The sequence below is a fragment of the Chrysoperla carnea genome, chromosome 4, assembly GCF_905475395.1.
Source record: "Chrysoperla carnea chromosome 4, inChrCarn1.1, whole genome shotgun sequence".
In the NCBI taxonomy this organism is placed as follows: Eukaryota; Metazoa; Arthropoda; class Insecta; order Neuroptera; family Chrysopidae; genus Chrysoperla; species Chrysoperla carnea.
The window spans coordinates 916,547-941,650 of record NC_058340.1 but is presented as its reverse complement, the minus strand read 5'-3'; the positions used below and the strand labels follow the sequence as shown (position 1 = coordinate 941,650).

The 25,104-nt window shown below is 29.8% G+C and overlaps 2 protein-coding genes across 3 annotated transcripts in view; both read right to left on the bottom strand.

The window, feature by feature from the left end:
* The window catches only part of LOC123299093 (peripheral plasma membrane protein CASK), a 461,651-nt gene extending 444,843 nt beyond the window's left edge, over nt 1-16,808 (bottom strand). For both annotated transcript variants that reach the window (XM_044881315.1, XM_044881316.1), the window contains exons 1-2: nt 16,158-16,808; nt 438-550 (exon numbers count right to left, since the gene is read on the bottom strand). In XM_044881315.1, coding sequence (XP_044737250.1) covers nt 438-550; nt 16,158-16,216 — 172 coding nt within the window. In that variant the 5' untranslated portion in view covers nt 16,217-16,808. The remainder of the gene's footprint in view (nt 1-437; nt 551-16,157) is intronic.
* A 4,351-nt stretch (nt 16,809-21,159) lies between these two features.
* On the bottom strand, nt 21,160-24,509 carry LOC123297855 (peptidyl-tRNA hydrolase 2, mitochondrial-like). Its single transcript, XM_044879664.1, has 4 exons — nt 24,348-24,509; nt 24,025-24,270; nt 23,202-23,308; nt 21,160-22,739 (listed from the first exon to the last, which is right to left on the bottom strand). The coding sequence occupies exons 1-4, from the start codon at nt 24,438-24,440 to the stop codon at nt 22,535-22,537; spliced, it is 651 nt and encodes a 216-aa protein (XP_044735599.1). The 5' UTR covers nt 24,441-24,509; the 3' UTR covers nt 21,160-22,534.
* Nucleotides 24,510-25,104: the final 595 nt, after the last annotated feature.

The following is a 25,104-nucleotide window of genomic DNA, read 5'->3' as shown; positions in this document are numbered from 1 at the left end:
AAACTAAAAGTTCTAGCTGAAGTATTTGTATACATTTTCGTTTTTTTTTTTCGACTTTCTAAAATTGACCGATACATGAATTCATATCGAAGCGACGGCAATGTGATCAATTCTACCGCCCCCATTAATTATATATTGTTCACACTGCCGCTGCCTGGATTCGAACCCGCAACCTAAGACTAAGTAGACAAACGATCGGAAGACTAGCGCCTTAAACCGCTCGCCCACTTAGGCTCTCTAGTTTTAGTAATAGGTCCGATTTTCGAAATCGAAATTTTCTACATATCTATACGTTTCATGGTCAAAATTTTGTAATTGTTTTATTAAATGCAAAAAAAATCGCAATCCTCTACGCGGGAGAAAAAGTTGCAAAATTTGAGTAAAATCGGAGTTTATTTATTTCTAGTTAGCATAAGTATAAAATATATAAAACAAACCTGCTGTACTGAGCCCTGGACTTGATGTGAAACGAGCGACATCTACTATCTTCACAGCAAACTGTTGATTCGTTTGTCGATGTATGCATCGTCGTACGAGACTGAATGGACCTCTGTAAAAAAAAAAGCACTTAGCGTTAAAAGCGAACAAGATACATTTTTATAGAATACATTAATCATTAGCTCTTTTTATTATTTTTATTTTTAACATGAATATTTTATTTCATACAAAAAAAAAAAAAAAAAAAAAACAATTTTTATCAAATGGAAAAATTATCATCAAATATTATATCAATGAAAAATTTGAAAAATACATAAATTACCAAGAAAGATGATTTTCGTGCCAGTGATAATATTATACCATGTATATTTGAAATATACATAGTATATTTAAGTTTAGTCCCAAGTTTGTAACGCTTAAAAATAATGATGCTAGGAAAAAAATTTTGTCATAAGTGTTCATAAAATCATCTAATTAGTCCATTTCCGGTTGTCCGCCCGTCCGTCTGTGGACACGATAACTCAAAAACAAAAAAAGATATCGAGCTGAAATTTTTACAGCGTACTCAAGACGTAAAAAGTGAGGTTCGTAAATGAGCATCATAGGTCAATTGGGTCTTGGGTCCATAGGACCCATCTTGTAAACCGTTGAGATAGAACAAAAGTTTAAATGTAAAAAGTGTTCCTTATCAAAAATTAAACAACTTTTGTTTGAAACATTTTTTCGTAAACATCACTGTTTACCCGTGAGGGTGCCAATTAGGCGGAAATTTTATAATATGTACTATACTTGATTATCAGTTATGTATGTGTCACATGTTTTTATGAGTAATGTGATAAAGAAATCAACACTGACTATGCATGGTATTTCAACAATTAACCCAGTCAATTGTTTGTTTCAGTCAATTGTCAGCTCGATATCTTTTTTCTTTTTTGAGTTATCGTGTCCACAGACGGACGGACGGACGGGCGAACAACCGGAAATGGACTAATTAGGTGATTTTATGAACACCTATGACAAAAATTTTTTCCTAGCATCATTATTTTTAAGCGTTACAAACTTGGGACTAAACTTAATATACTATGTATATTTCATATATACATAGTATAAAAATATACCCGTTTAATTTTATTAAACCATTTGTTAGAATAGATATGATTCTCCTGATTCTCGATTATAATAATTTCTATTTTTCGTTTTTTTGCAAAAACGGTAAAAGAAATTAAAAATCATAGAAGCAAATAAAAGAAATATTTATGGCAATTATATCAATGATAATAAAAACTGTGTAATAATACCTACAAAACACACATAAAAGCTTTTATTCTACATAATCGTACAAAACGATAAACATACAAAAAAATAAATAAATAATAAAATTATGAAAGGTGAGGGAGAAAGAACGATTTTTTTTTTTTAATTTAAGGAGGGTGACTCGCCAGTGTTAGAAAAAAAATTAATTAGTTGATAATATTCCGAATTTTTAGTATGTTATAATTAATGAAACATATTATTATACAGTGTATCGCATTTAAGATGAAGACACATTCACACTTTCGCCACTTAAGGGGTCGCATCCATTGGAAAAATCGAAAAAACTGAGAAAATTTTTGAGTTTCAGAATCGTATAAAAATAGGTTTATATGGTAAAAATGACCCAAAAAATACAAAAATTGGGTTCATTTAACAATCGGATAAGTAGTTTTACGGATAAGTAGTAGATTAGCTTATAAACTGAGTTTTGTCAAAATCGGAAATAATATTTTTTTCTCAATTTTTTGCAATTTTCTTAAGGGGTACCCCTTCAAAAAAATCGAAAAAACCGAAAAAATTTTTTACTCTCAGAATTGGATAAAACTTGGTTTATAAGGTAAATATGACCCAAAAAATCAAAAAATTGGGTTCATTTAACAATCGGATAAGTAGTTTTAGAAATATGGCCAGAAATATAGGGCGAATTTACAATATCTCGAAAACTGCTGCCCCAATCATGAATTTAACGTGATTTTTGAATTTTTTGGGTCAAAATTAGCTTATAAACTGAGTTTTGTCAAAATCGGAAATAATATTTTTTTCTCAATTTTTTGCAATTTTCTTAAGGGGTACCCCTTCAAAAAAATCGAAAAAACCGAAAAAATTTTTTACTCTCAGAATTGGATAAAACTTGGTTTATAAGGTAAATATGACCCAAAAAATCCAAAAATCGTGTTTATTTAACAATCGGATAAGTAGTTTTGGAAATATGGCCAGAAATATAGGGCGAATTTGCAATATCTCGAAAACTACCATCCCAATCGTGAAATTAACGTGATTTTTGAATTTTTTGGGTCAAAATTAGCTTATAAACTGAGTTTTGTCAAAATCGGAAATATTATTTTTTTTCTCAATTTTTTGCAATTTTCTTAAGGGGTACCCCTTCAAAAAAATCGAAAAAACCGAAAAAAATTGTAACTCTCAGAATTGGATAAAACTTGGTTTATAAGGTAAATATGACCCAAAAAATCCAAAAATCGTGTTTATTTAACAATCGGATAAGTAGTTTTGGAAATATGGCCAGAAATATAGGGCGAATTTGCAATATCTCGAAAACTACCGCCCCAATCATGAATTTAACGTGATTTTTGAATTTTTTGGGTCAAAATTAGCTTATAAACTGAGTTTTGTCAAAATCGGAAATATTATTTTTTTCTCAATTTTTTGCAATTTTCTTAAGGGGTACCCCTTCAAAAAAATCGAAAAAACTGAGAAAACTTCTGAGTTTCAGAATCGGGTAAAACTCGTGTTATAAGGTAAACATGACCCAAAAAATGCGAAAATAGGGTTCATTTGACGATCGGATAACGATTTGTGAAAATATGGCCTGAAATATAGGGCGAATTTGTCGAACTTCTCTTTCAAAACTCTCGTGAAATGAACTCGAGTTTTGAAATTTTTGGCTCAAAATTAATTTCGAGAAAATATGACCCACCCCCCTGTGACGATAAATGACAAAAGTCAAAAATCCGATCAAATCAATTAAGAAATTTAATTAATTAATAATACACTAAATAACATAAACATTCTCATAACAGGTTGTGTTATTTATTGTATTTTTATTTAATTAATTACTCTCTTAATTTATCGGTAAGTTGCCCCAATATTTTTTAATATAATAATATGTTTCGCTAACGATAACATACTAAAAATTCGGAATATTATCTACTAATTTATTTTTTCTATTACTGGCGAGTCACCCTCCTTAACAACATTTCATCGCGTGCTTCATTTTATTGACACGTATAACGTACGTACACTTTTAATTTATAAATCTGAATGTAATTTTGTTTATGTAATTGAGACTTTTGTTAGACCATTAAGTACATAGATTGGGCATCACACAGTGAAGTATTTATACCAAATTTCCGGACAAAATATAATGAAGAGATTTTTATGGTCAAAATTGATTCAAACGACTATTTAGATGCAAAAGTACTTTTTATTTGGCAATAATAAAAAGCAAATTTTCTTTGTCATATTCTCATTTTTTTTTTTTTTTTGATTTTTGCCTCTGAGCCCTTTTTCTTTTTCTAAGCTTTCTTTTGTTTCCACGTAAGGTAATTTTGGAAATATAAGTTACAAAATTTTCACTGGAAAACTGCTTGCTCCTTTTTTTGACTTTTGACTTAAGCTATTTACTAAAGCTGATCATTTGAAGATTGGTTATAGTAGTTGTGTACACACACAAAAAAATCGAAAATGACATACTGCGGTCAGTCAAGCGAACGATAAAACAGATTTCCGTGGTATTGAAATGAATTTACTAAAGCTGGAAATTGTTATACAGTTTGTATATTTGCATATAAATAACAGTCACGGCTGTCAGTCAGTTAGGTGTAGAACAGAACGGGTCAGTCACCCCTTATGCATGTACAATAAATAAATTAGATTCACTTATGATTCCCGTGGTATTTAAATGAATTTATTAAGACTGAAAACTGTTATACATATAAATGAATAGTTATGACAATCAGTCAGTTAAATGTTATAACAGGGTTGTTCAGTCAGCCCTTAAGTATGTACAATGAATAAATGAGATTTCTAACTTTTAACTGACTGACTGTCATAATTGTTATTTATATGCAATATACAATCTGTATAACAATTTTCAGCTTTAGGAAATTCATTGAAGAACCACGTAAAACATAACCGTTTCGATACCATATATCTGACTCCTGTTCTATCGTGTGTGTACACAACTACTATAACCAATCCTGAAATGATCAGCTTTAGTAAACTTAACGAATTTTGTTTTCGCCTGGCTCTCCCATTATATTTGCTATGTTGACAAGAATGTACCTTTAATATCCCAAGTGTGTCACTAATATCACATGTATTTAGCTTCTGGTTTATTTTTTTTATTTTTTCACATCGTGCATATTATTTTTTATATTATACAAATGAACACATTCAATTTTCTGAAACATGACTGTTGTTTACATTTTCCAAATTAAATTATCCTACAACTATTATTCCTTGCTGTTTTTATTTTATAGGTCAAGATGATTTGTGTTCATTTTGTAGTCTTTATAAACTATATTAATTGGCTTGTTTCATCCATTTAGCAGCAATGAGCATGTAAACTAAATTTTTATACCATGTATATATGAAATATACATAGTATATTAAGTTTAGTCCCAAGTTTGTAACGCTTAAAAATAATGATGCTTGGAAAAAAATTTTGGTATAGGTGTTTATAGAATCATCTAATTAGTCCATTTTCGGTTGTCCGTCCGTCTGTGGACACGATAAGATATCGAGCTGAAATTTTTACAGCGTACTCAGGACGTAAAAAGTGAGGTCAAGTTCGTAAATGAGCATCATAGGTCAATTGGGTCTTGGGTCCGTAGAACCCATTTTGTAATCCGTTAGAGATAGAACAAAAGTTTAAATGTAAAAAATGTTCCTTATCAAAAATTAAACAACTTTTGTTTGAAACATTTTTTCGTAAACATCACTGTTTACCCGTGAGGGTGCCAATTAGGTGGAAATTTTATAATATGTACTATACTTGATTATCAGCTATGTATGTGTCACATGTTTGTATGTGTAATGTGATAAAGAAATCAACACTGACTATGAATGGTATTTCAACAATTAACTCAGTCAATTGTTTGTTTTCTCTTGTTTATATTTAAGTTTGCAAAAAATGTTTGCAATGTATTATATGAATAAATTTAGCAACTGACGATGGTTGCATTGCAATAAAAATATCAATATTTAGCAAAAATGTAAGTCTGTTGTTTATTTTTTAAGTAAAATTTCTTAATATACAATTTGATTTGGAGTATCGTTGGTATTTATTTTCAATAAGTATGTTTCAACTCGCAATCAATAAAAATTGATTCTTATGGTTAAAATATATTTTGCCCAACTATCCAATAAATAGTTGTATTTTTCATTAACTTACATATGTACTTACATGTATGTAAACACTAAATTGGTAATGTTGATAAATAGTAATATAATGTCTACATCTACTTACATGGCCATGGATGGCAATATTGCTTTTTACATTTAAAAAGGCGAATAGAAACAAGTAGGTAGTATATACCTACTTGAAACCAGTATCATAATATGTAACCATATAGATATGATACGTACCTAAACTAGGTATTAAAAAAGTTCGTAGTGTAGGAACTGCGTTAGCTAAGCAAATTTCCTCAGAGATTGAAAAACAACACATTTTTCTTAAATTCGAATATTGGAATTTAGTTTTTCTACAATTTTTATTTCGAAAACTGAGCGTCTCGAGGAAAAATCACAAGTGTACTTTTTTGCTTAAAACTAATCAAAATAAATGATCAAAATTTTGTACTTTGCACAAATCGATAAACCTGTTCGAAACTTCCTACAAATTTTCTATCTTCTGTCTTTTATAATTTTATTAGAAACTAAACATCAACAAACCATTTTCACCTTCTTAATATTATTGGTATCGGTATGAAATTATGCACTATGGACTAATAACTCAAAATGGCATACCAATTTTCAATCTCACACATTCTTTATCACCAATTTCGAGAACGTTTTCATATTTTTTCAGCCTCATAATGTAGGCCAAATTCAATGACAGATTCAAGCTCCTGAAGATCGAGAACATATTAATTTAATCTAACCATTAAAGAATCCTAGTTTAGTAGGATTTTGAATAGATTATTTATTAGTCGCATACAGAGTGTGCCGTAAGTACCGTTCAATTTTGTTGCATCAAATAGAACTCGTTGTTGAGATACACACCAATATAATCCATTTCCTAATTTTTCCACCATTTCATTTCGTTGAACTATTTTTTTTGTGGATATATATTAACAATTTCCATTAGATCCTATTTAAGTTGCCACAAATAGTTTAAAACACTTTAAATATATTATATTCGAACTCATTCTAATTTATAATTTATTTTTAATCTATCAAAAATCATTAATTAGTTGCAGCCAGAGTCGAGTGGTTTTAATTTTTAGTTGCAATGCTCCTGATTGCCTGCCTATTTTAATTAACAGTCTTAGAATTGTATTTTCTACTTAATACTACAAAAGCATGCGGTACTTAAGAGCCACTCTGTATAATCAAAATAATAAACTTATGTGGAATCATTTGGAGTATTTTAGCGAGCATTCTGAAGAAAGTAATATGGGTGGAGTCCGTACACCCGGTGAATTAAAAATAGTATATAGTGCCTATCAAAGATACTATCTATTCTATAATAATAATCCAACAATAGTATGCTTGAGCACATTTTCATAAAATAATATAGGGTGTCCCTGTCAGAGACGGGTTGCCGAATCAGTTGTTTTAAAAAACCGTTCCGTCACACAGTGGAGTATTTATACCAAATTTCCGGGCAAAAGTCAGAAAACTCAACAATTTTGTTTTGCATTGAAAGTTGTTTTTTAGTGTTGTTAGATAACCACTCCATCACAAACAGGTCACTTGAGTTATCTTAACCTCGCTCCCCGCCTGTTTTGTAAGTCGCAATCTATCTGCTATTATGGATGCATTTTATTATTGTTATTATTGTTGTTGCTCTCCATTTACCGTGTCATTCAATTTACGTTTACTTACGTGTTTGTTAGAGCAATTAAGTAAGGATTAATTCAAACGCTTTTTGTATTACGTCTAAACTTGATTAGCAGTTACGTTAAATGTGCGAAAACAACAGATCCAGCAATCCATTTACACCATATATACTTACTTGTCATTTTCCACCTTATTTGTTAAGATACACACCACAAATTGATAATACAGTGAAACATTAAGGATTGAACCTGATTAAGTGAGACATTAAGGAGACATTAGGTATTTCACTTACCCAGTGTTTCAGATATCCAGGTATAAATAAATATCTATCTCATTTAGGGAGGGTTCCATTAATAGAGTTACTTTCTCCTCAAATCGCTTTGAAAACTATACTTTTTTTAAGCCCTTCCAACCAATCATTGTTGCTATAAAAATTATGAGTACCGTATCCTCGCGCAAAATCTTGAATAATCGGTCCACTTACCGGAACGTTTTTGTTACGAAGTTGCTTGACATGTTAGCAAACACTGTTCAAGTTCAAGATTTTCTTATAAACGTACACGTTATAGCTTTACTTGTCCGTCAGAACATTGTGATTGAATTTTATCTATATTCTGAATAAACCTATACCAAGAGCAGATTTTGGCACATTAAATTCGACACAGACTTCATCGCGTGCCTTCTCACGTTTCATAAACGGATATTAACTTCAGTTTATCACGTACTGATAACGATTTGAGCCTTCGTTTCGACATTTTTGAAATAAACATCCGTATGATAGCAAAGCAAAACTAAAACCGTAGGTCATTGTGTTTAAAATTAGTTAAGTGCGGAACTTTCGGGTAGAATAAGGATAAGTAAGTAAACAAACAAAACGATGTTATCTCAGTTCCCCGTTAAAGAGGTTAATGCATATAAAATACACTCGCAAAACGAATCCTAGATATAGAGGTTTGCTTCGTCTCACTAATAGAGGCAATTCAGTACCAAAGTATTGGGACCTCAGCATGAGTTCTAGTTATGGAGGTTTCTCACTTATCCAGATCCCACTTAGTCTAGTCCCACTGTACTATGATACATACATACACGTTTGTGTCTATAATATAATCTTGCAAGACTAGATATTTTGTTGTCAGATAAGTCTACACACAAATCAAGCAATTTGTTAGTATTGGACTCCCAATAGGGAATATTCATGTATTTTTTTATATTTTTAATTTATTTTTTACACCGTTATAACATAGTAAATAATAAGTGTAAAAAAACATTTAAAATAGAGAATAATTTTGAGATGTTCAAACGCAGTGCTTTTGGCACCCTCTGTTGATGACGAATTAGTATGTGGGCTGTCACTTGGTGACAGTTCAATGTAATGTTTACTACAGGTGTAATACCCACGGATGTAGTAATTATAGTATATATTCATGATAATACCATACAAAATATTAGTAATTAATACCATAGAGTATATCAACAAGTCTGAATACCCACATATTATGAATGTGGGAATGAATTTGTACTTTTATTAATTAATTTTAAGTAATTAAAAAGATATTAATTACTAAAATAATGGCTTAGTTCAAGTGCCCAGTCAATAAGGTTACGGAAAAAACATATTTGAACCAAATTTAAATTTCATGAATACTCCCTATTGGTGTTCGCAAATGAATAGCTGTTCTTAGCAAAATTGCGAATCCGTTTCCAAACAATTATTTTTAAAAATTTCAACTCAAGAGCTGTTTATCACCCAAATGGAATATACATTCGCATTAAGATATGATTAGCTAAATCTTTTTTTGAGGTGTCCCCATCCTCTAAAACACTCTGTATATACCAGTGTGTTCGTATCCACCCTTAAGTAACTCTTGACCTGATGTGAATATTTTTTTTGGTGAAAACACGTCGATTTACTTATCAAGGGGAAAGGTCAAAAATGGTATGTAGAGAATTTTAGGTTTAAGCCCTTCACCCCTAGCCACTCTAACTTTCAAATTTCAAATAGCACGCCCCTGCCTTGCTGTACTTAATTTGAAAGGGCATACAATTCTCTCTTCAACCATGATAAAAAAATGAAATCGATCAATTGGTTCGTAAGAGAGGCGACAGTCTATCTTATGAGAAAATTGTATGCCCTTTCAAATGAGGTATCACAAGGTAGGTAGAGGCTGCCATATGAAATTTCATAGATAGACAACACAGAAGATGGAAGGTATGAAATTCATCTTCTGTGTAGTATATCTTAAGATCCAATCGATCGATTCCTTTTTTCTATCATGGTTGAAAAAAGAATTGTATGATCTTTCAAATGAGGTATAACAAGGCAGGGAATGCCATTTGAAATTTCAAAGTTGAGGTGGGTGGGGGTGAAGGGATGAAACCTTAAATTCTCTAGATACCATTTCTGAACTTCTCCCTCGATATTTAAATCGACATGTTTGCAGTCAAAACAATATTCACATCATGTCAAGGGTTATTAAGGGTGGATACTTTTGAAATGAACACACTGTAAATAAATACAAGCTGTAGCGGTACACTTATCTATTAGTACACCTAGTACCAACCAACTATGATCGAATTATTCGTTTGAATGCGCTTGTCGATTGTACATAAAATCACAGGTATACCTAACATGCATAAAATATTTATAATTTCAATAACGTTGTTTTGCTATTCTTTGCCCTCACAATATATAGGTTGGTAGTTATGATATTTTGTTTTCTATCAGCAGGTAGGTATATGTTACAAAGTAGAAGTAACACCGATTCTAGCAAAACATAATATGTCCAGACATTTTATAAAACAACAGTATTTCATTAACGGCTTACTATCTGCTGTATGTATCGTGATATGTTAGGACGAGTAGGGCTGTATTACCTGGGGATGCAAGGAATGCAAGGCACCCAGGCGCAAGGATCCAGAAGATGTAAGCCGATTGCCACATACATATATCAAACGTAAGTTGCTAGTTTTGAAAACCACTTAATAGTTTTGATAAACACATAGCTTAGGTTACCATCACTTATAAATATTATTAAAAAATACTTATGCGATTGTCACAACTGCATGAGCAGGTTTATTAGGTTTATTTATTTTTTTTATAGATTTTTTTATGTATTACTATTGATTTTAATGTCTTAAGTACACCGCTGTGCCAACTGGACAACCGATGGTTGTTATATATGATATGTTATATATTATAAAAATGATCAATAAGTTTATTTCAAACTCTCTACAAGTTAGTAACAACAATCTTCATGTAGTTGACACAACCACGCTTAGGCTAGACATGACACGTATGTATTCGTAGCAGCCAAATCCTATATTTAAAGCAAACGCAAAGAAATTTTCTTTTAATTCAACGATTAGCTTTATTTACACGTTTATTTATTCCAACTAAGTACAATTTTATTTTCCATCAATAAAATGCATGACTTTAAACTAAAATCAATCTCTTTCATAGAAGTAATGTTTTTGTTTATTTAACTTCAGTTATTTGTTATCAATAAATTCATATTTTAAATTCAATCCCATTCTATTGTAAATACAAATATTTTGTTCCAGTCATTAGGAAATTGTTTGAAAGTATTTTTACTTTATTTCAATATGAAACGACCAACTTCGGGATACGGTTGTCATTATTTTAATTATTTTGTTTTCAGTGTACAAAAGTCTTCAAATTCAAGATAATATGTGAACTAAATGTAGATATTTAGTTATATTGTAATGTTTTAAATGATTATTTTAATTATAATAAATAATTGTAAAAACTACTCACTCAACAATTCTAATTAATTTTAATTGGATATTATTTTAATTAATACTTACTACATGTAGTTGTTCATTGTTAGAGAGAGCATACTTATACAGCTAATACAGCATCCAATTAATAATTAATACAATCAATCATCTAACCTAATCAATTCATTATTTTAGTATTGATATCTAAAATCTTTGTATTTTTATACCATGTATATATGAAATATACATAGTATATTAAGTTTAGTCCCAAGTTTGTAACGCTTAAAAATAATGATGCTAGGAAAAAAATTTTGTCATAGGTGTTCATAAAATCACCTAATTAGTCCATTTCCGGTTGTCCGTCCGTCCGTCTGTGGACAAGATAACTCAAAAACGAAAAAAGATATCGAGCTGACATTTTTACAGCGTACTCAGGACTGGGTCTTGGGTCCGTAGGACCCATCTTGTAAACCGTTTGAGATAGAACAAAAGTTTAAATGTAAAAAATGTTCCTTACCAAAAATTAAACGACTTTTGTTTGAAACATTTTTTCGTAAACATCACTGTTTACCCGTGAGGGCGCCAATTAGGCGGAAATTTTATAATATGTACTATACTTGATTATCAGTTAGGTATGTGTCACATGTTTGTATATGTAATGTTATAAAGAAATCAACACTGACTATGCATGGTATTTCAACAATTAACTCAGTCAATTGTTTGTTTTCACTTGTTTGTGATTATTATTGACTATTAACGAACTAAAATGGTTGGACATTGCATTTAACTTACACCAAACTAGTAAATAATAATTTTAAATATGTTAATAATAAAATGAATTCTTTTTTCAAATATTGCAATAAATTATTATTTTATTAATACCTACTTGTTATTTTATTTTAAAAACCTCACTTTATTTTACTAGAAGACAAATAACTCTAAGTGCCTTACTCCATGGGGCTTTTTGGGCAACATTTCATGTTCAGTAGAGTTGCCTATCTATTTATATAATAAACTTATAATCTGTGATCATATTTCAATGAATTTTTTATGTTTGATAAAAATTATGTTTCTTATTTCCATGCCTAAATTATATTTTCAAAAAAATTCGAACTATCAAAGCCTTTTAGATAAAAATTTAATCATTTAAAAAAATTATTTTACATTGTCTATTTTTTTTAAATATACATTTCAAAATTTCCAAATATACAGGAACCAATTTACATTAAGATCTGGTTAGTGACAGGGGTTAAAAGTTCTAAAAAAGAGAAATTTTTAGATGAGAAAAAATGTTTATTATCTATCTACCAATTTCTTCATGCGCTTTGATCGAAAATTAACATTTTTTAATTCACATAGGAAATTCCACACCCGGAATTTCTCGGTAGCCTCAGTCACTATAACACTCACGATAAGTTTTTATATATCTAAGAAAATTTTATGCTAAAAATCAGCACGTAAAGTAAAGGTACATGGGTTTTTTTACTTGCGTTCATTAGAATATTTCCTGAAACGTACGTAAATCGTATTTCAGGAATAACAAGGGCTACCTACAAAATAGTACAATCGTAAAAATCTTCAAAAGAAGATTGATAAATCAAAAGAAAAATGATCGAATCATAAATGTAGTAAAATTTTATTTACTAAAGCTATAAATAAAGCTTGCGAATAAAGGGGGTTGCGAAATTTCGTATATGAATCAATGCTATTTAAGGATAAGTACAATATGTACTACGTGTGTCAGGATTTATCCTGGGATAAATATTTTTTTCATTTTTAATAATTACAAGTATTTGGCACTTTCATGGAAATAAATTTGTAAGAGACCATTTTATTGCCAATGTTATCCACTTGATGTGACAGCTCTTATCGTGGCGGAAAGATCTGTCACACCGATTTTTAACATATAAAGCCAATCAAATTTTACATCGCGGAATTTTTTTTTTAATTGTTCGTTTTGAGTTCTACTTTCAAAATATCTCGGTGTGACAGCTTACCCTGATAAAAAAAGTCCGATTGAATTCCGATTCAAATTGCCAATTCATTCCGATTTATTTCTAATTCAATCCAATAGATCCCAATATGAAATTTCCAATTCGATCAAATTCATGAATTGCAGCCAATTAGAAATTTCCGATTAGTTCTATTGGATTGAATCGGAATTAAATCGGAATGAATTGGAAATTTTTTTCCAATTAAACCCGATTCATTTCAATTAAATTTCGATTAAAAATTTTAATTGATTTCAATTGGAATAAAGAAGAAAGAATCGAAACTTTTTTTACAATTGAATCCTATTCATTCCGATTGGTTGAATTGGAAATTTCCGATTCATGAATCGGATTTTTTTATCAGGGTAAATATCGTCACACCAGTATAAAAAAAAATTATGGCAAAAAATATTTCTGCCAGGATAAACCCTGGCGCATCTAGTCCATATTGTATCTATCGTTAAATAGTATTGATTCATATATGAAATTTCGAAATCCGTGTAAGTGCAGTTTTACTGTAACGGGCTCCAGGTCTATTAAGTATTATACAAATTTTAATCGACAAATTTTCAAACTAAAAGAAACAAGGAAAAACGTTTGTTTTCTTACGTCATTTAAATAAAGATAGAGCCACTCTTACACACAAAGTAATAAGAGTATCTTCCTTCTCACTTCCTCAGTGGATATAATACATGTTATAACAAACTAACACATACATAATATATGTAACGTATAAATTTAACGTAGCCATTTTTGCACCCTCACGGGTAAACAGTTGTATTTATGAAAAAATGTTTCAAAAGTCCTAAGCTTAAGCTTTACATCTTAAGTTTAGTCCCAAGTTACAAACTTGGTACTAAACTATTACGGGACGCCCAAATATAACAGAAAAACTTCCGAAAATTATTGGATTTTACGACTGTACCATGAAACTTTTTTTGTCAAAAAAAAAAAGATGAAATCCAACTGAAACCATAGAACAAATTCACGATATCAGTAAAATTAAACATGGCACCTTACCAATTAGGCTATTATTACTTTAAAATAAATAAATTAGTATCATGGATACCTTTAATAGTTCAGTCCCCCTATTTGGAAAAATAGTTTTTTGAAGTACACACTAGGTGACCATGGGGGATGGTCACCTAGTGTTATCAATAGATAGTGTTATCAAAAACAAAAATCCAAAAAAGTTTTCACTAAAATTTGCTACGAAACAATCTTTTTTGGCGGGTTTTTTGAAAAATTTTGAAAAAAATGGGGGATTTATGGAAAACTATGAATTTTCGTTAATAACATTGAATAGGAAAGTGGAGAATAATTCAAAAATACGTATTTTGAGCCAAGGCTCGACCCAGTACCTATCTTTATCCATTCTCTTATTATAAGCAATTGAAGTTTTGAAATTAACAATTGAGTGAGAGAATAATAATTGTATAAAAAGGTAATCATTTACAAAGGTACTATTTATGATATTTTTTTTTCAAATTTGTATTAATAATAGAAACGGGCCTATACAGGTTTGTTTTTGAAAATTGATGGACCGCAACTGATAATTGAGAGACTTAGCGACCAAAATTTGTATTAACTTGACCTGTTATTAATTACAGAATTAACATTTGGGGCAATTTTTCAAAAACTAAATTAAATTTTTTGTTTTATATCTTGTTCTTGCACGTAATAAGCCAATGTATTTGGAAAAAATAGCAGAATAAATTATTAGCTTTTTTGAAATTTGCTTTTAGCGACATGTGGCTCATAATTATAATATCAAATTTCAAAGTTATGAAAATAAAAAAGTTACCAATTAAATTAGACGATTATGTTCTGGGATCGAAATCGATTTATTTATAAATTATCAACGAAACGTTTTTATACCATGTATATATGAAATATACATAGTATATTAAGTTTAGTCCCAAGTTTGTAACGCTTAAAAATAATGATGCTAGGAAAAAAATTTTGTCATAGGTGTTCATAAAATCACCTAATTAGTTCAATTCCGGTTGTCCGTCCGTCTGTGGACACGATAACTCAAAAACGAAAAAAGATATCGACCTGAAATTTTTACAGCGTACTCAGGACTGGGTCTTGGGTCCGTAGGACCCATCTTGTAAACCGTTAGAGATAGAACAAAAGTTTAAATGTAAAAAATGTTCCTTATCAAAAATTAAACAACTTTTGTTTGAAACATTTTCTCGTAAACATCACTGTTTACCCGTGAGGGCGCCAATTAGGCGGAAATTTTATAATATGTACTATACTTGACTATCAGTTATGTATGTGTGACATGTTTGTATGTGTAATGTGATAAAGAAATCAACACTGACTATGCATGGTATTTCAACAATTAACTCAGTCAATTGCTTGTTTTCACTTGTTTACTTGAAAATTTGATTAATTCCTAAACTTAACCTAAAATTAAACAATTGTCAGTGTCAGTAGATCAGTAGATATCACAACAACGAGATTCATTTTTTTAATATTTTTAGCAGAAAAAAAAACCATTTATTCAACTGTTTTATAAAATGATAAGCGATTTGAAAGGTTTGCATTATTTAGCCTTGACTTATATTGAACTGATATCGTGACTTAATCTATAAATCAAATCAAAACAAAGTATACGAAATGAAATAAAACAAAAAAATATATGTGCAAAATAAATTTATTGATCTAAAATAAAAAAAAAAAACTAATAAAATATAAAAATAAAATACAAACTAAATAAAAAAAATTAATAGCAATATAAAATAATTTTTTAAATGACGATAAAAGTAAAAGCTTGATTGAGTTCAATAATTCTCAAATGTTCAATGATACAACATCAACATCATGTTAAATAACTCAGCACGTGTACACACTATTATATTATTATCATTATCATTATCATTATCTACCCAAAAGTATTCTTCCTGAGTGAATAATCACACTTACTTTCCAATTATTTCGCATAATTCATAAACATCATCGAATAATACTTCGTCATCAGCCATATTCACTGTTGTAAACAAATTTACACACTTCTATTTATTAATTTTAAAATTAATACACAAACTTGTAACTTTCAAATTCACTAAACACTTATTTATTTCCAATATCACCTAAATAAAACAGTTTTCAAGAATCCATTAACCTCATAAATAATCCAACAATAATACATTATAACCAAAAAAAAGAACTATTTGAAAATAGGTACAATTGTTTATTTAAAAAAAATACAACACACTTGATTGAATTCAATGCAATTATTATAACCTGGATAGCCTGCCCTGTACCGGGCGCGTATTCAACTGACTTGTGATCACTTTAAATTCTAGGTGGGGCGTGTCAGAAACCCAGCAGTCCTACGCTAACAGTAGCACGAGACCGGCAAAACATGTAGAAAATGTATCACCCACCAAATGCACATCAAAGTCTTTTAAATTAAAACATGGCCGCAATACATTTTAAACATAATTATATAAGTCTTATTTAATTGTTTATTATAAACTATTGATATGTATATTCATTTAATTTAATATCGAAAAAATACTAATGATCGTATAAAGAAGAATGTCTCTAGCATACTATTCACAACTTGTGAATTACAACACGAACTGACAGTGACAACCTTGAGATTATAATTCACTCATTGCTATTCATTTCATTTTATTTGTTGTATTGTGCTGCCTTCTGTACACAAAACATTTAAACAATAACAGCTCAGTTTATTTAAATTGACGCCAAATATGAATTATTAGTTATCGCGAAAAAAGACGAAATCTCTAAATTTTGACCTATAGCGCCGATTTCCATGAAAATTTGGGATTAAGTTTTATTCATCCTCTAGATGAAAAGTTATATGTTGCCTAGTGATGATTTTGTCCAGGGGGTGGTAACCATCTCTTTCAAGGGGAGGAAAAATATATGTTGAAAATAGCAACGGAAATCGTAGAGCGATAAAATCTAAGCAAAAAGTATCAATTAAGTATATTTCGAAAAGTCAATACTTTCCGAGTTATTGGCGATTGAAATTCGGAGTATTTAACGTTAAAACAGAAAAATTTGACTTTTTCTGGAAAAAAATTTAGCATACACTTTTTAAAGTACTAAAAAACTATAAAAAACCTTGAAAATGAAAAAAGTTTCAAGACATTTGCACGAGAATTAACGGAATTATAATGAAAAGATAGTTTGTCATACCTCTTTTTATTGTTTTATTCAGCACAAAAACTGATGAATTTACCACGGTAACTAAAATCAAATTTTATCAAAGTCGCTCTATCTATTTTAAAATTATGGAAAAAAACTATTTCAAAATTGCAACAAGAGCGTGTAGCGCCAAAACGGAACAACTTTTTTAACTTAACAAGACATGTTTAGCTAAATGGACTTATTTTCAGCTATTAAGCTAAATATGGTAGAGCGTTGTAAAGACATTTTAGGGATACCCTGTATAACGGAAAAGGGAAAAAAAAGATAAAAAAGAATTTCGAATGAACTAGGACTAGATAATTTTAATAATTCTAATAAAATTGTTGACAAATTAAAAATAATATACAATTTGAATTACATGTGAATTATAATTATAATATTATGTTTACCAGCCAGCATTACAAATTAAAACAATTAATTAATTAATCCATCACTTTATTAATAAATAAATAAATCAATCAATCAAAATTATTTCATTGAACATGTTAATTAAATGTAGCAGCTTTAGTGCTTTTTCTCATTTCATAATCCAAAATGTTTATAGCTAAGGAGCCCGCCGTGACAGTGAAACTGCACTAACACTGCACTAACAGAATTTTGAAATCCATGTAAGTTTTACTGTGACGGGTTCCCCGCTATTATGTTCTTATAAATTATTTCTTAGTCAAATATCAAAACACTTAGCACATGTCATCTTCATTTCAATCTCTTTCTTCACACTTCAATAGTTTCGATGTTAACATTCCCGAATATGATTGAGTATTATTCGCGTAGCACTAAAACTTGTCAATAATTTTGACAAAATTTTGTACTTATTTATATTAAATTCGAGATTCTCAAAGAATGATGCATTTTATGGCTATGAAGGAAAAATATGATCGCAAACATGTTTTTCTTGACTACAATGAAACAATAGATAAGTTACTAAAAATTACTAAGAAAAATTAAATAAAAATTTTTATACCATGCATATATGTAATATGCAAGGTATACTAAGTTTAGTCCCAAGTTTGTAGCGCTTAAAAATATTGATGCTACGAAAAAATTTTGCTATAGGTGTTCATAGAATCACCTAATTAGTCCATTTCCGGTTGTCCGTCCGTCCGCCTGTGGACACGATAACTCAAAAACGAAAAAAGATATCGAGCTGAAATTTTTACAGCGTTCTCAGGACGTAAAAAGTGAGGCCGAGTTCTAACGGTTTACAAGTTGGTCGTACGGTCGCAATTGTCCTATGTTGCTCATTTACGAACTCGACCTCACTTTTTACGTTCTGAGCACACTGTACAAATTTCAGATTGATACCTTTTGTCGTTTTTGAGTTGTCATGTTGCCAGACAGACAGACGGACAAGCAGACAACCGAAAATGGACTAATCAGGTGATTTTATGAACACCTATATTAAAAATTTGTTGGAGGCATCATTATTTATAAGCTCTAGTTACAAATTTGGGAATAAACTTAGTATACCTTGATATATTTCATATATACGTGGAATAAAAAAATCATTGTGCAATTATTGGATTCTATGATAGTTCAACTGATATTTAAAATTTCAACCTTAGTCTTTGTTGTATAACCAATCAATAAATTCTTAGAAAATAATTCTAGAAATTATTTTTTAGAAAAACATGTTTGCAATGTTCCTCATTAGTGACATTGAAATAATTATTTCAAGAGTGACTTGACTACCACATTTGCTTCATCAAAAAATTTACGGTTAAACTTTTGATAATGAACTAGTAATTATAACACAGCCAATTAATTAATAAATCAAGTATGTAATTCTAATATCTAATTAATTCTAAAAAATAAATAACAACAACATATTTAATTTAGTTTATTTTAAGAATTCAAACAAATTATTATTTATTGGCATCCGTGAAATATGGAAGGAGCCGTAAATATGTGACACTCATCGCTGAAAATTAACATTGGTTCTTATTTTAATGACAAAATTCATTTCATATAATTATAATAATAATTAATTCATAAATAAAAATACTAACGATTCTTACGATTTTAAAAAAAATTTTAATTCATCCAATTTACAAGGTTTGTTGTCTCCAGATAGTACGAATGGGGGTGCAGTCATACTAAGTCAGCAACAGGTGATTTTAGTAATCACTTGATTACACAGCGACCGGATATCACTAAATGAAAACTATCTTCTAATTATATTTTTAACTGATAAATATCTAAAATGTTTAATGTAATTTGTTTTACTTTCTCCAAATGAATGATCCGTTAATATAATAGACATTCAGGCTGTTCAATGTTGAGCAAGCGTTTGCAGATTACTCAACATTGGTTTAGTTTGAATTAGTGATGGAACGAATATTACAAAATTGTTGAATGTACAAAATTTAACATTTGTCCCATCACTAGTTTGAGTACGGCCGCCCAACGTCTACTGTAAGACTCAACTCATCACAATTCAATTCGTTTCAAACATTTTAAAACTCCGCTAACAATAAATTGTATGTGATAGTGATAGTGACATCGACAAAGATAACCAATTTTTTGCTGATAAACGATATAAAATATAATTATACGTCTTTAAAATAAGCTGATTATTAACAGAAAAGTGATATATGCATATGGTTGCCTTCTATCGTCATCGCTGGCACCACTATCTCATTAATACTCAAATTTGAATTTTACATAAAAATATAACAAAATTTATAAATTTTTAATTACTCATTACGTTTTTAATAGCCCTGGAGCCCGTAACAGTAAAACTGCACTTACACGGATTTCATAAGTGCAGTTATACTGTCACAGACTCCCCGCTAATAATAAAACTTTAAAAATTTAAATTATAATATAATAACATTTTAAAGCTTTTAATACAATTTTTGAGTTATAAACAACCTTTTTATTTTTAATTAATAGATAAAAATTATAATATATAAGCTTTATTTTTTTATAATAATTAAAATTGTTATAATTTTTTTTAAATGTTCAGCTTTTAATGATTATGGCCGACAAAAACCTACAGTGAAATTTGGTTAAGTGGGATCTGTATAAGTGAGAGACCTCCATAACTAGAACTCATGCTACGTCTGTTAGTGGGAAGAGTCAATTACCTCTGTTAGTGGGAAAAAACAAATCTCTATATATGGGATTCGTTCTTTCATAGTTACCTCTATAACTGAGCAGCGAGTGAATTTTATATGCCTTAATCTCTGTAACTGAGAACTGAGATAACATCGCTTTGTTTGTTTGTTTGTTTACTTACTTATTTTTATTCTACTAAACTAATTTTGAGCCTCAATGACCTTCAGTTTTAGTTTTGCTTTACTCTCATACGAATGTTTATTTGAAAAATGCGTAAATGTAAATGAGACAGATATTTATTTATACCTGGATATCTGAGACACTGGATAAGTGGAATACCTCTATAAATGAATCAAATTTGCAGGTCCTTTGAGGTCTCACTTAACCCGGTTTCACTGTATATTTGTAATAGAATATGGTTACCTTTACTTCAATTATTTAGATTTTTACAAGCTTTTATTTAACTTGCAATTTATGTATGCTTTTTCGGGTGGAATCTTGCAACTTAATTTTGAAGCAGTTATCGTCAACCAATTGAGCTGAAATTTTACATGCACGTTTAGTTTGAATGACAATGCATGATTTTCCCATCGCTTCCACCATATTATATAAATATAAATAAATAGCTCAATATATTTTAGTTCTAAATTAAAAATTTTTATAAAAAATACTTTTTAAGGGACAAACTTTCGTTTTACGAAAAAATAGAAAATAATATTTTCTATAAGTCACTCACACACGACTATTTGTTGTAAAAGCTTCAGGCAGTCAATATCAAGAATGAATCGAAAAAATAAGTATGTGGAGTGGGTGGATGGGACGCTTCGATTTATTCTTGATATTAAGCACCTCAAGCTTTACAACAAATAGTCATGTGTGAGTGACTTATAGAAAATATTATTTTCTATTTTTTAGTACAATGAAAGCTTGTCTCTTAAAAAGTATTTTTTATTAGAAATAAAATGGCATGTTTTCAATTAATTAAACATTTGGTATTTATCGATTAGTGAATAAAAATGGAATTTTTAAAAAATAGAATTCAAAAATGGAATAATAATATATATAAGTTTGATTCTATTGGGAATAATAATCAATTAATCAATTTAATCAGTAATCAGTATTGATTGAGTAGTAGTAATTCAGTAAGTTGAGTTTGAATAATAAATATTTATAATTAATAATAGTCTACAGTACAGACGAGGGTATAGTTTCGTGATTAACACTCTTAAAAAACTTCGTGAGCGGCTTCATTTCAGTGTACCCTACAAACATTGTGTAACTTTATATTTACGAAAACTTTGAAACTGGGGCGTTTTCAATGTGGAAGACGGAAAACATGTCAATAAAACGACCTATTGAAAAAATATGGACAACCATTTGCTTTTTTCTTGAATGCAAGATAAGTGAATATAATAAGAGAGAATAATGGTGGCCCACAAATATATCGCACCGTTTGGCGTAACATCCACCCCCAACTTGTCGGTAAACGAGGGTATGAAAATTTATCAACAACTGACTAATTATTACAGAAATGTTTAATAAATATTAGTAAAATTGAATTCTCATACTGGCCTACAAATTTCATGAGCCGTTTTCTAAGACTTACGCATTCAAGAAAAATGCAAATGGTTGTTCATATTGTTTCAAAAGATCGTTTAATTGACATGTTTTCCGTTTTCCACATTGAAAACGCCCCAATTTCAAAGTTTTCGTAAATGTAAACGTTGTAGGTTACACTGAAATGAAGCCACTCACGAAGTTTCGTAATAGTGTTATTGAACCCCTCTCTGTACTGTAAACTATAATGTTATGTTACGTGAATGGAAATATAAGTCAACTTGAAAAGTGTTGAATGCAATATTTTTTTAGTAAATTTACTTAAAAATTACAATGAATTTTTAAGATTTAGTGTAATCTTGGAATAATAAATATAATTTTTAGTACATTACATTAAGTAAATATACCATTAACAGACTGCAGCATCTGCATCTGCATCGACTACTTATTATAAATTTAATAAAATAAAATAAAATAAAATAAAATGATTTTTAAACATTTCATAGTAATGGTAATTCACCAGTTACTTTATCAATTATTTGTTCCTTGCCAAAGATTGCTAATACAGTTAATGAACCTGGTGCAACTTGTGTATGACCTGCATCAATAATTGTTTGAACATGAAGTCCTTCAATACTTTGTGCGGCTGCTTCTAATTCACGTAAATGAGATTCATCAACACCACGAAGTACTATTTTCTTTTCTCTATAAAATAAATCTATATTAATATTAATCATTAATTGGGATTTTGAAAAAACAATTTTTTCTTTTTTTTTTTTGACAAAAATGGAAAGATTGTTTATCAGTTTTATAGCAAAATTGTTTGACAGTTTTAAAAGAACTTTTCAAAAAATAAACACAAGTGTCCGACAAAAAAAATGTTCGTAAAAGATCGTGTAACGTCATAATGTTAATTAGTAATTTAATATACAGTATCTGTATTGGTCTAAATGCTAGGGACTCACTTGCGGTACCCCTCTTTTTTTATTATTATTAAACTTTTTGCATATTTCCAGCTCTGCTAAAATCAGTATGTTGTCGAACACAATAACTCTCTTAGACTATGATTCTAACATAGAAAATGTAAAAAGGGCTTCTGTTACAATTTGAAGGTATTAAGATGATTTTCACATATTTGATACAGACAGAGTATAAATACGTACTTACCCATCATTCTCCCATTCATATAAACTTTCAGTAATTGCATCACCTTGTATTGCTAACGATGTATTACTACGAAGAGTTCTATAAAGACCTAGAGCTGCATGAGCCACCTAAAATTTAAAATTTTATTTTTAATTCTCACTTCAATCAATAGGCCGTTTAAAATAATTGAAAATAAGCGCCTTTAAAAACTTATTCAAAGACAACAAAAAAAAAGGAAAGTTTCGGCATCTAGTTTAAGACCCTACTAACGCGCAGTCTCAAAAGTGCTGGGATTGCGTTTATTAACGCTATGTTTACATAAATAAACGATATTTGGCCAATATCTCGGAAACCATCAAGTTTATGAAAAAAGTTTCAAACAAAAATTGTCGGAAATTTTTTTTTTCCTTAATATAATGTAGATTCTATATAAGAAAATATATCCAACAATTTTTGTTTGAAACTTTTTTCTTAAAGTTTGATGGTTTCCGAGATATTGGCCAAATATCGTTTATTTATGTAAACATAGCGTTAATAAACGCAACCCCAGCACTTTTGAGACTGCGCATTAGTAGTGTCTTAAACTAAATGCCGAAACCTTCCTTTATTTATTTTTTATTTTTTTGCCTTTGAATAAGTTCACGCAAAAACATTATTTTGAACGCATCCCTTTGAATAAGTTCACGCAAAAACATTATTTTGAACGCACCTCTTTGAATAAGTTCACGCAAAAACATTATTTTGAACGTACCCCTTTGAATAAGTTCACGCAAAAACATTATTTTGAACGCACCACAATGTCCAAATCAGTGAAGTAGTTTAAATAAAAATAATAAATGTCTACCTGTGAAGCTAATTTTCCAGGACCCATATTTAATGAAGAATTAATAACGAATACCATTTTATGATAATCTTCCTCCTCATCATCACTAGAACCTGCCGCATCACCTATTCGTTCAGATTTAGTTTTCTTTGATCTGGTTGTTTTCTTTTGAGTTGTTAAAAGTGGTGGCATAACATCTATGTCAGGATTATCAAATACATAGCATGCAGCAGCTTCAGCTGATTGATTCCCGGTGTAATATAATGCCTGAGAAAAAAAATACCAAACTATATGTAAGTAATTGATACTTAACATAATCTTTATTTACATTAAATACTACTCACATGTTCAGCAGCTATTTTTGATATACCCATACCAGTTAACATTTCTAATAATTCTTCATTTGGCTGCCAAGATCCTGAATTTGGAGATTCCATTTTTTATTTCTTATAATGTACTTTAATTGTCAAATGGAATTGAATATGTCAAATTAAGTAACATCTCTTCACAATACCAACTCAATAAAATTAAAGAAAGTGCAACAATGCAATTGTACTTCAAACTTAATGTTTTTTTTATTTATATATTAGTCCAAAATCAATTTTTATACTCTCTGTAATAATTATATGAAATATATATCAAGGTATACTAATTTTAGTCCACCCAAGTTTGTAACTAGAGCTTAAAAATATTGATGATACGAACAAAATTTTGGTATAGGTGTTCATAAAATCATCTTATTAGTCCATTTCCGGTTGTCTGTCTGTCATCTGTCCGTCTGTCATCAGGATTACTCAAAAACGAAAAGAGACATCAAGCTGAAATTTTTAAGGCATGCTGAGGGCGTAAAAAGTGAGGTCGAGTTCGTAAATGAGCATCATAGAAGATAGAACAAGAGTTCGAATGTTCGAATGAAGAACAAAAGTTTGACCCCCCCCCCCGTTTGTGATGGAGTGGTTATCTAACAACACTAAAAAACAACTTTTAATGCAAAACAAAATAGTTGAGTTTTCTGACTTTTGTCCGGGAATTTGGTATAAATACTCCACTGTGTGTCCACCCACGTCCGTCTACACGATAACTCAATAACAAAAAGAAATT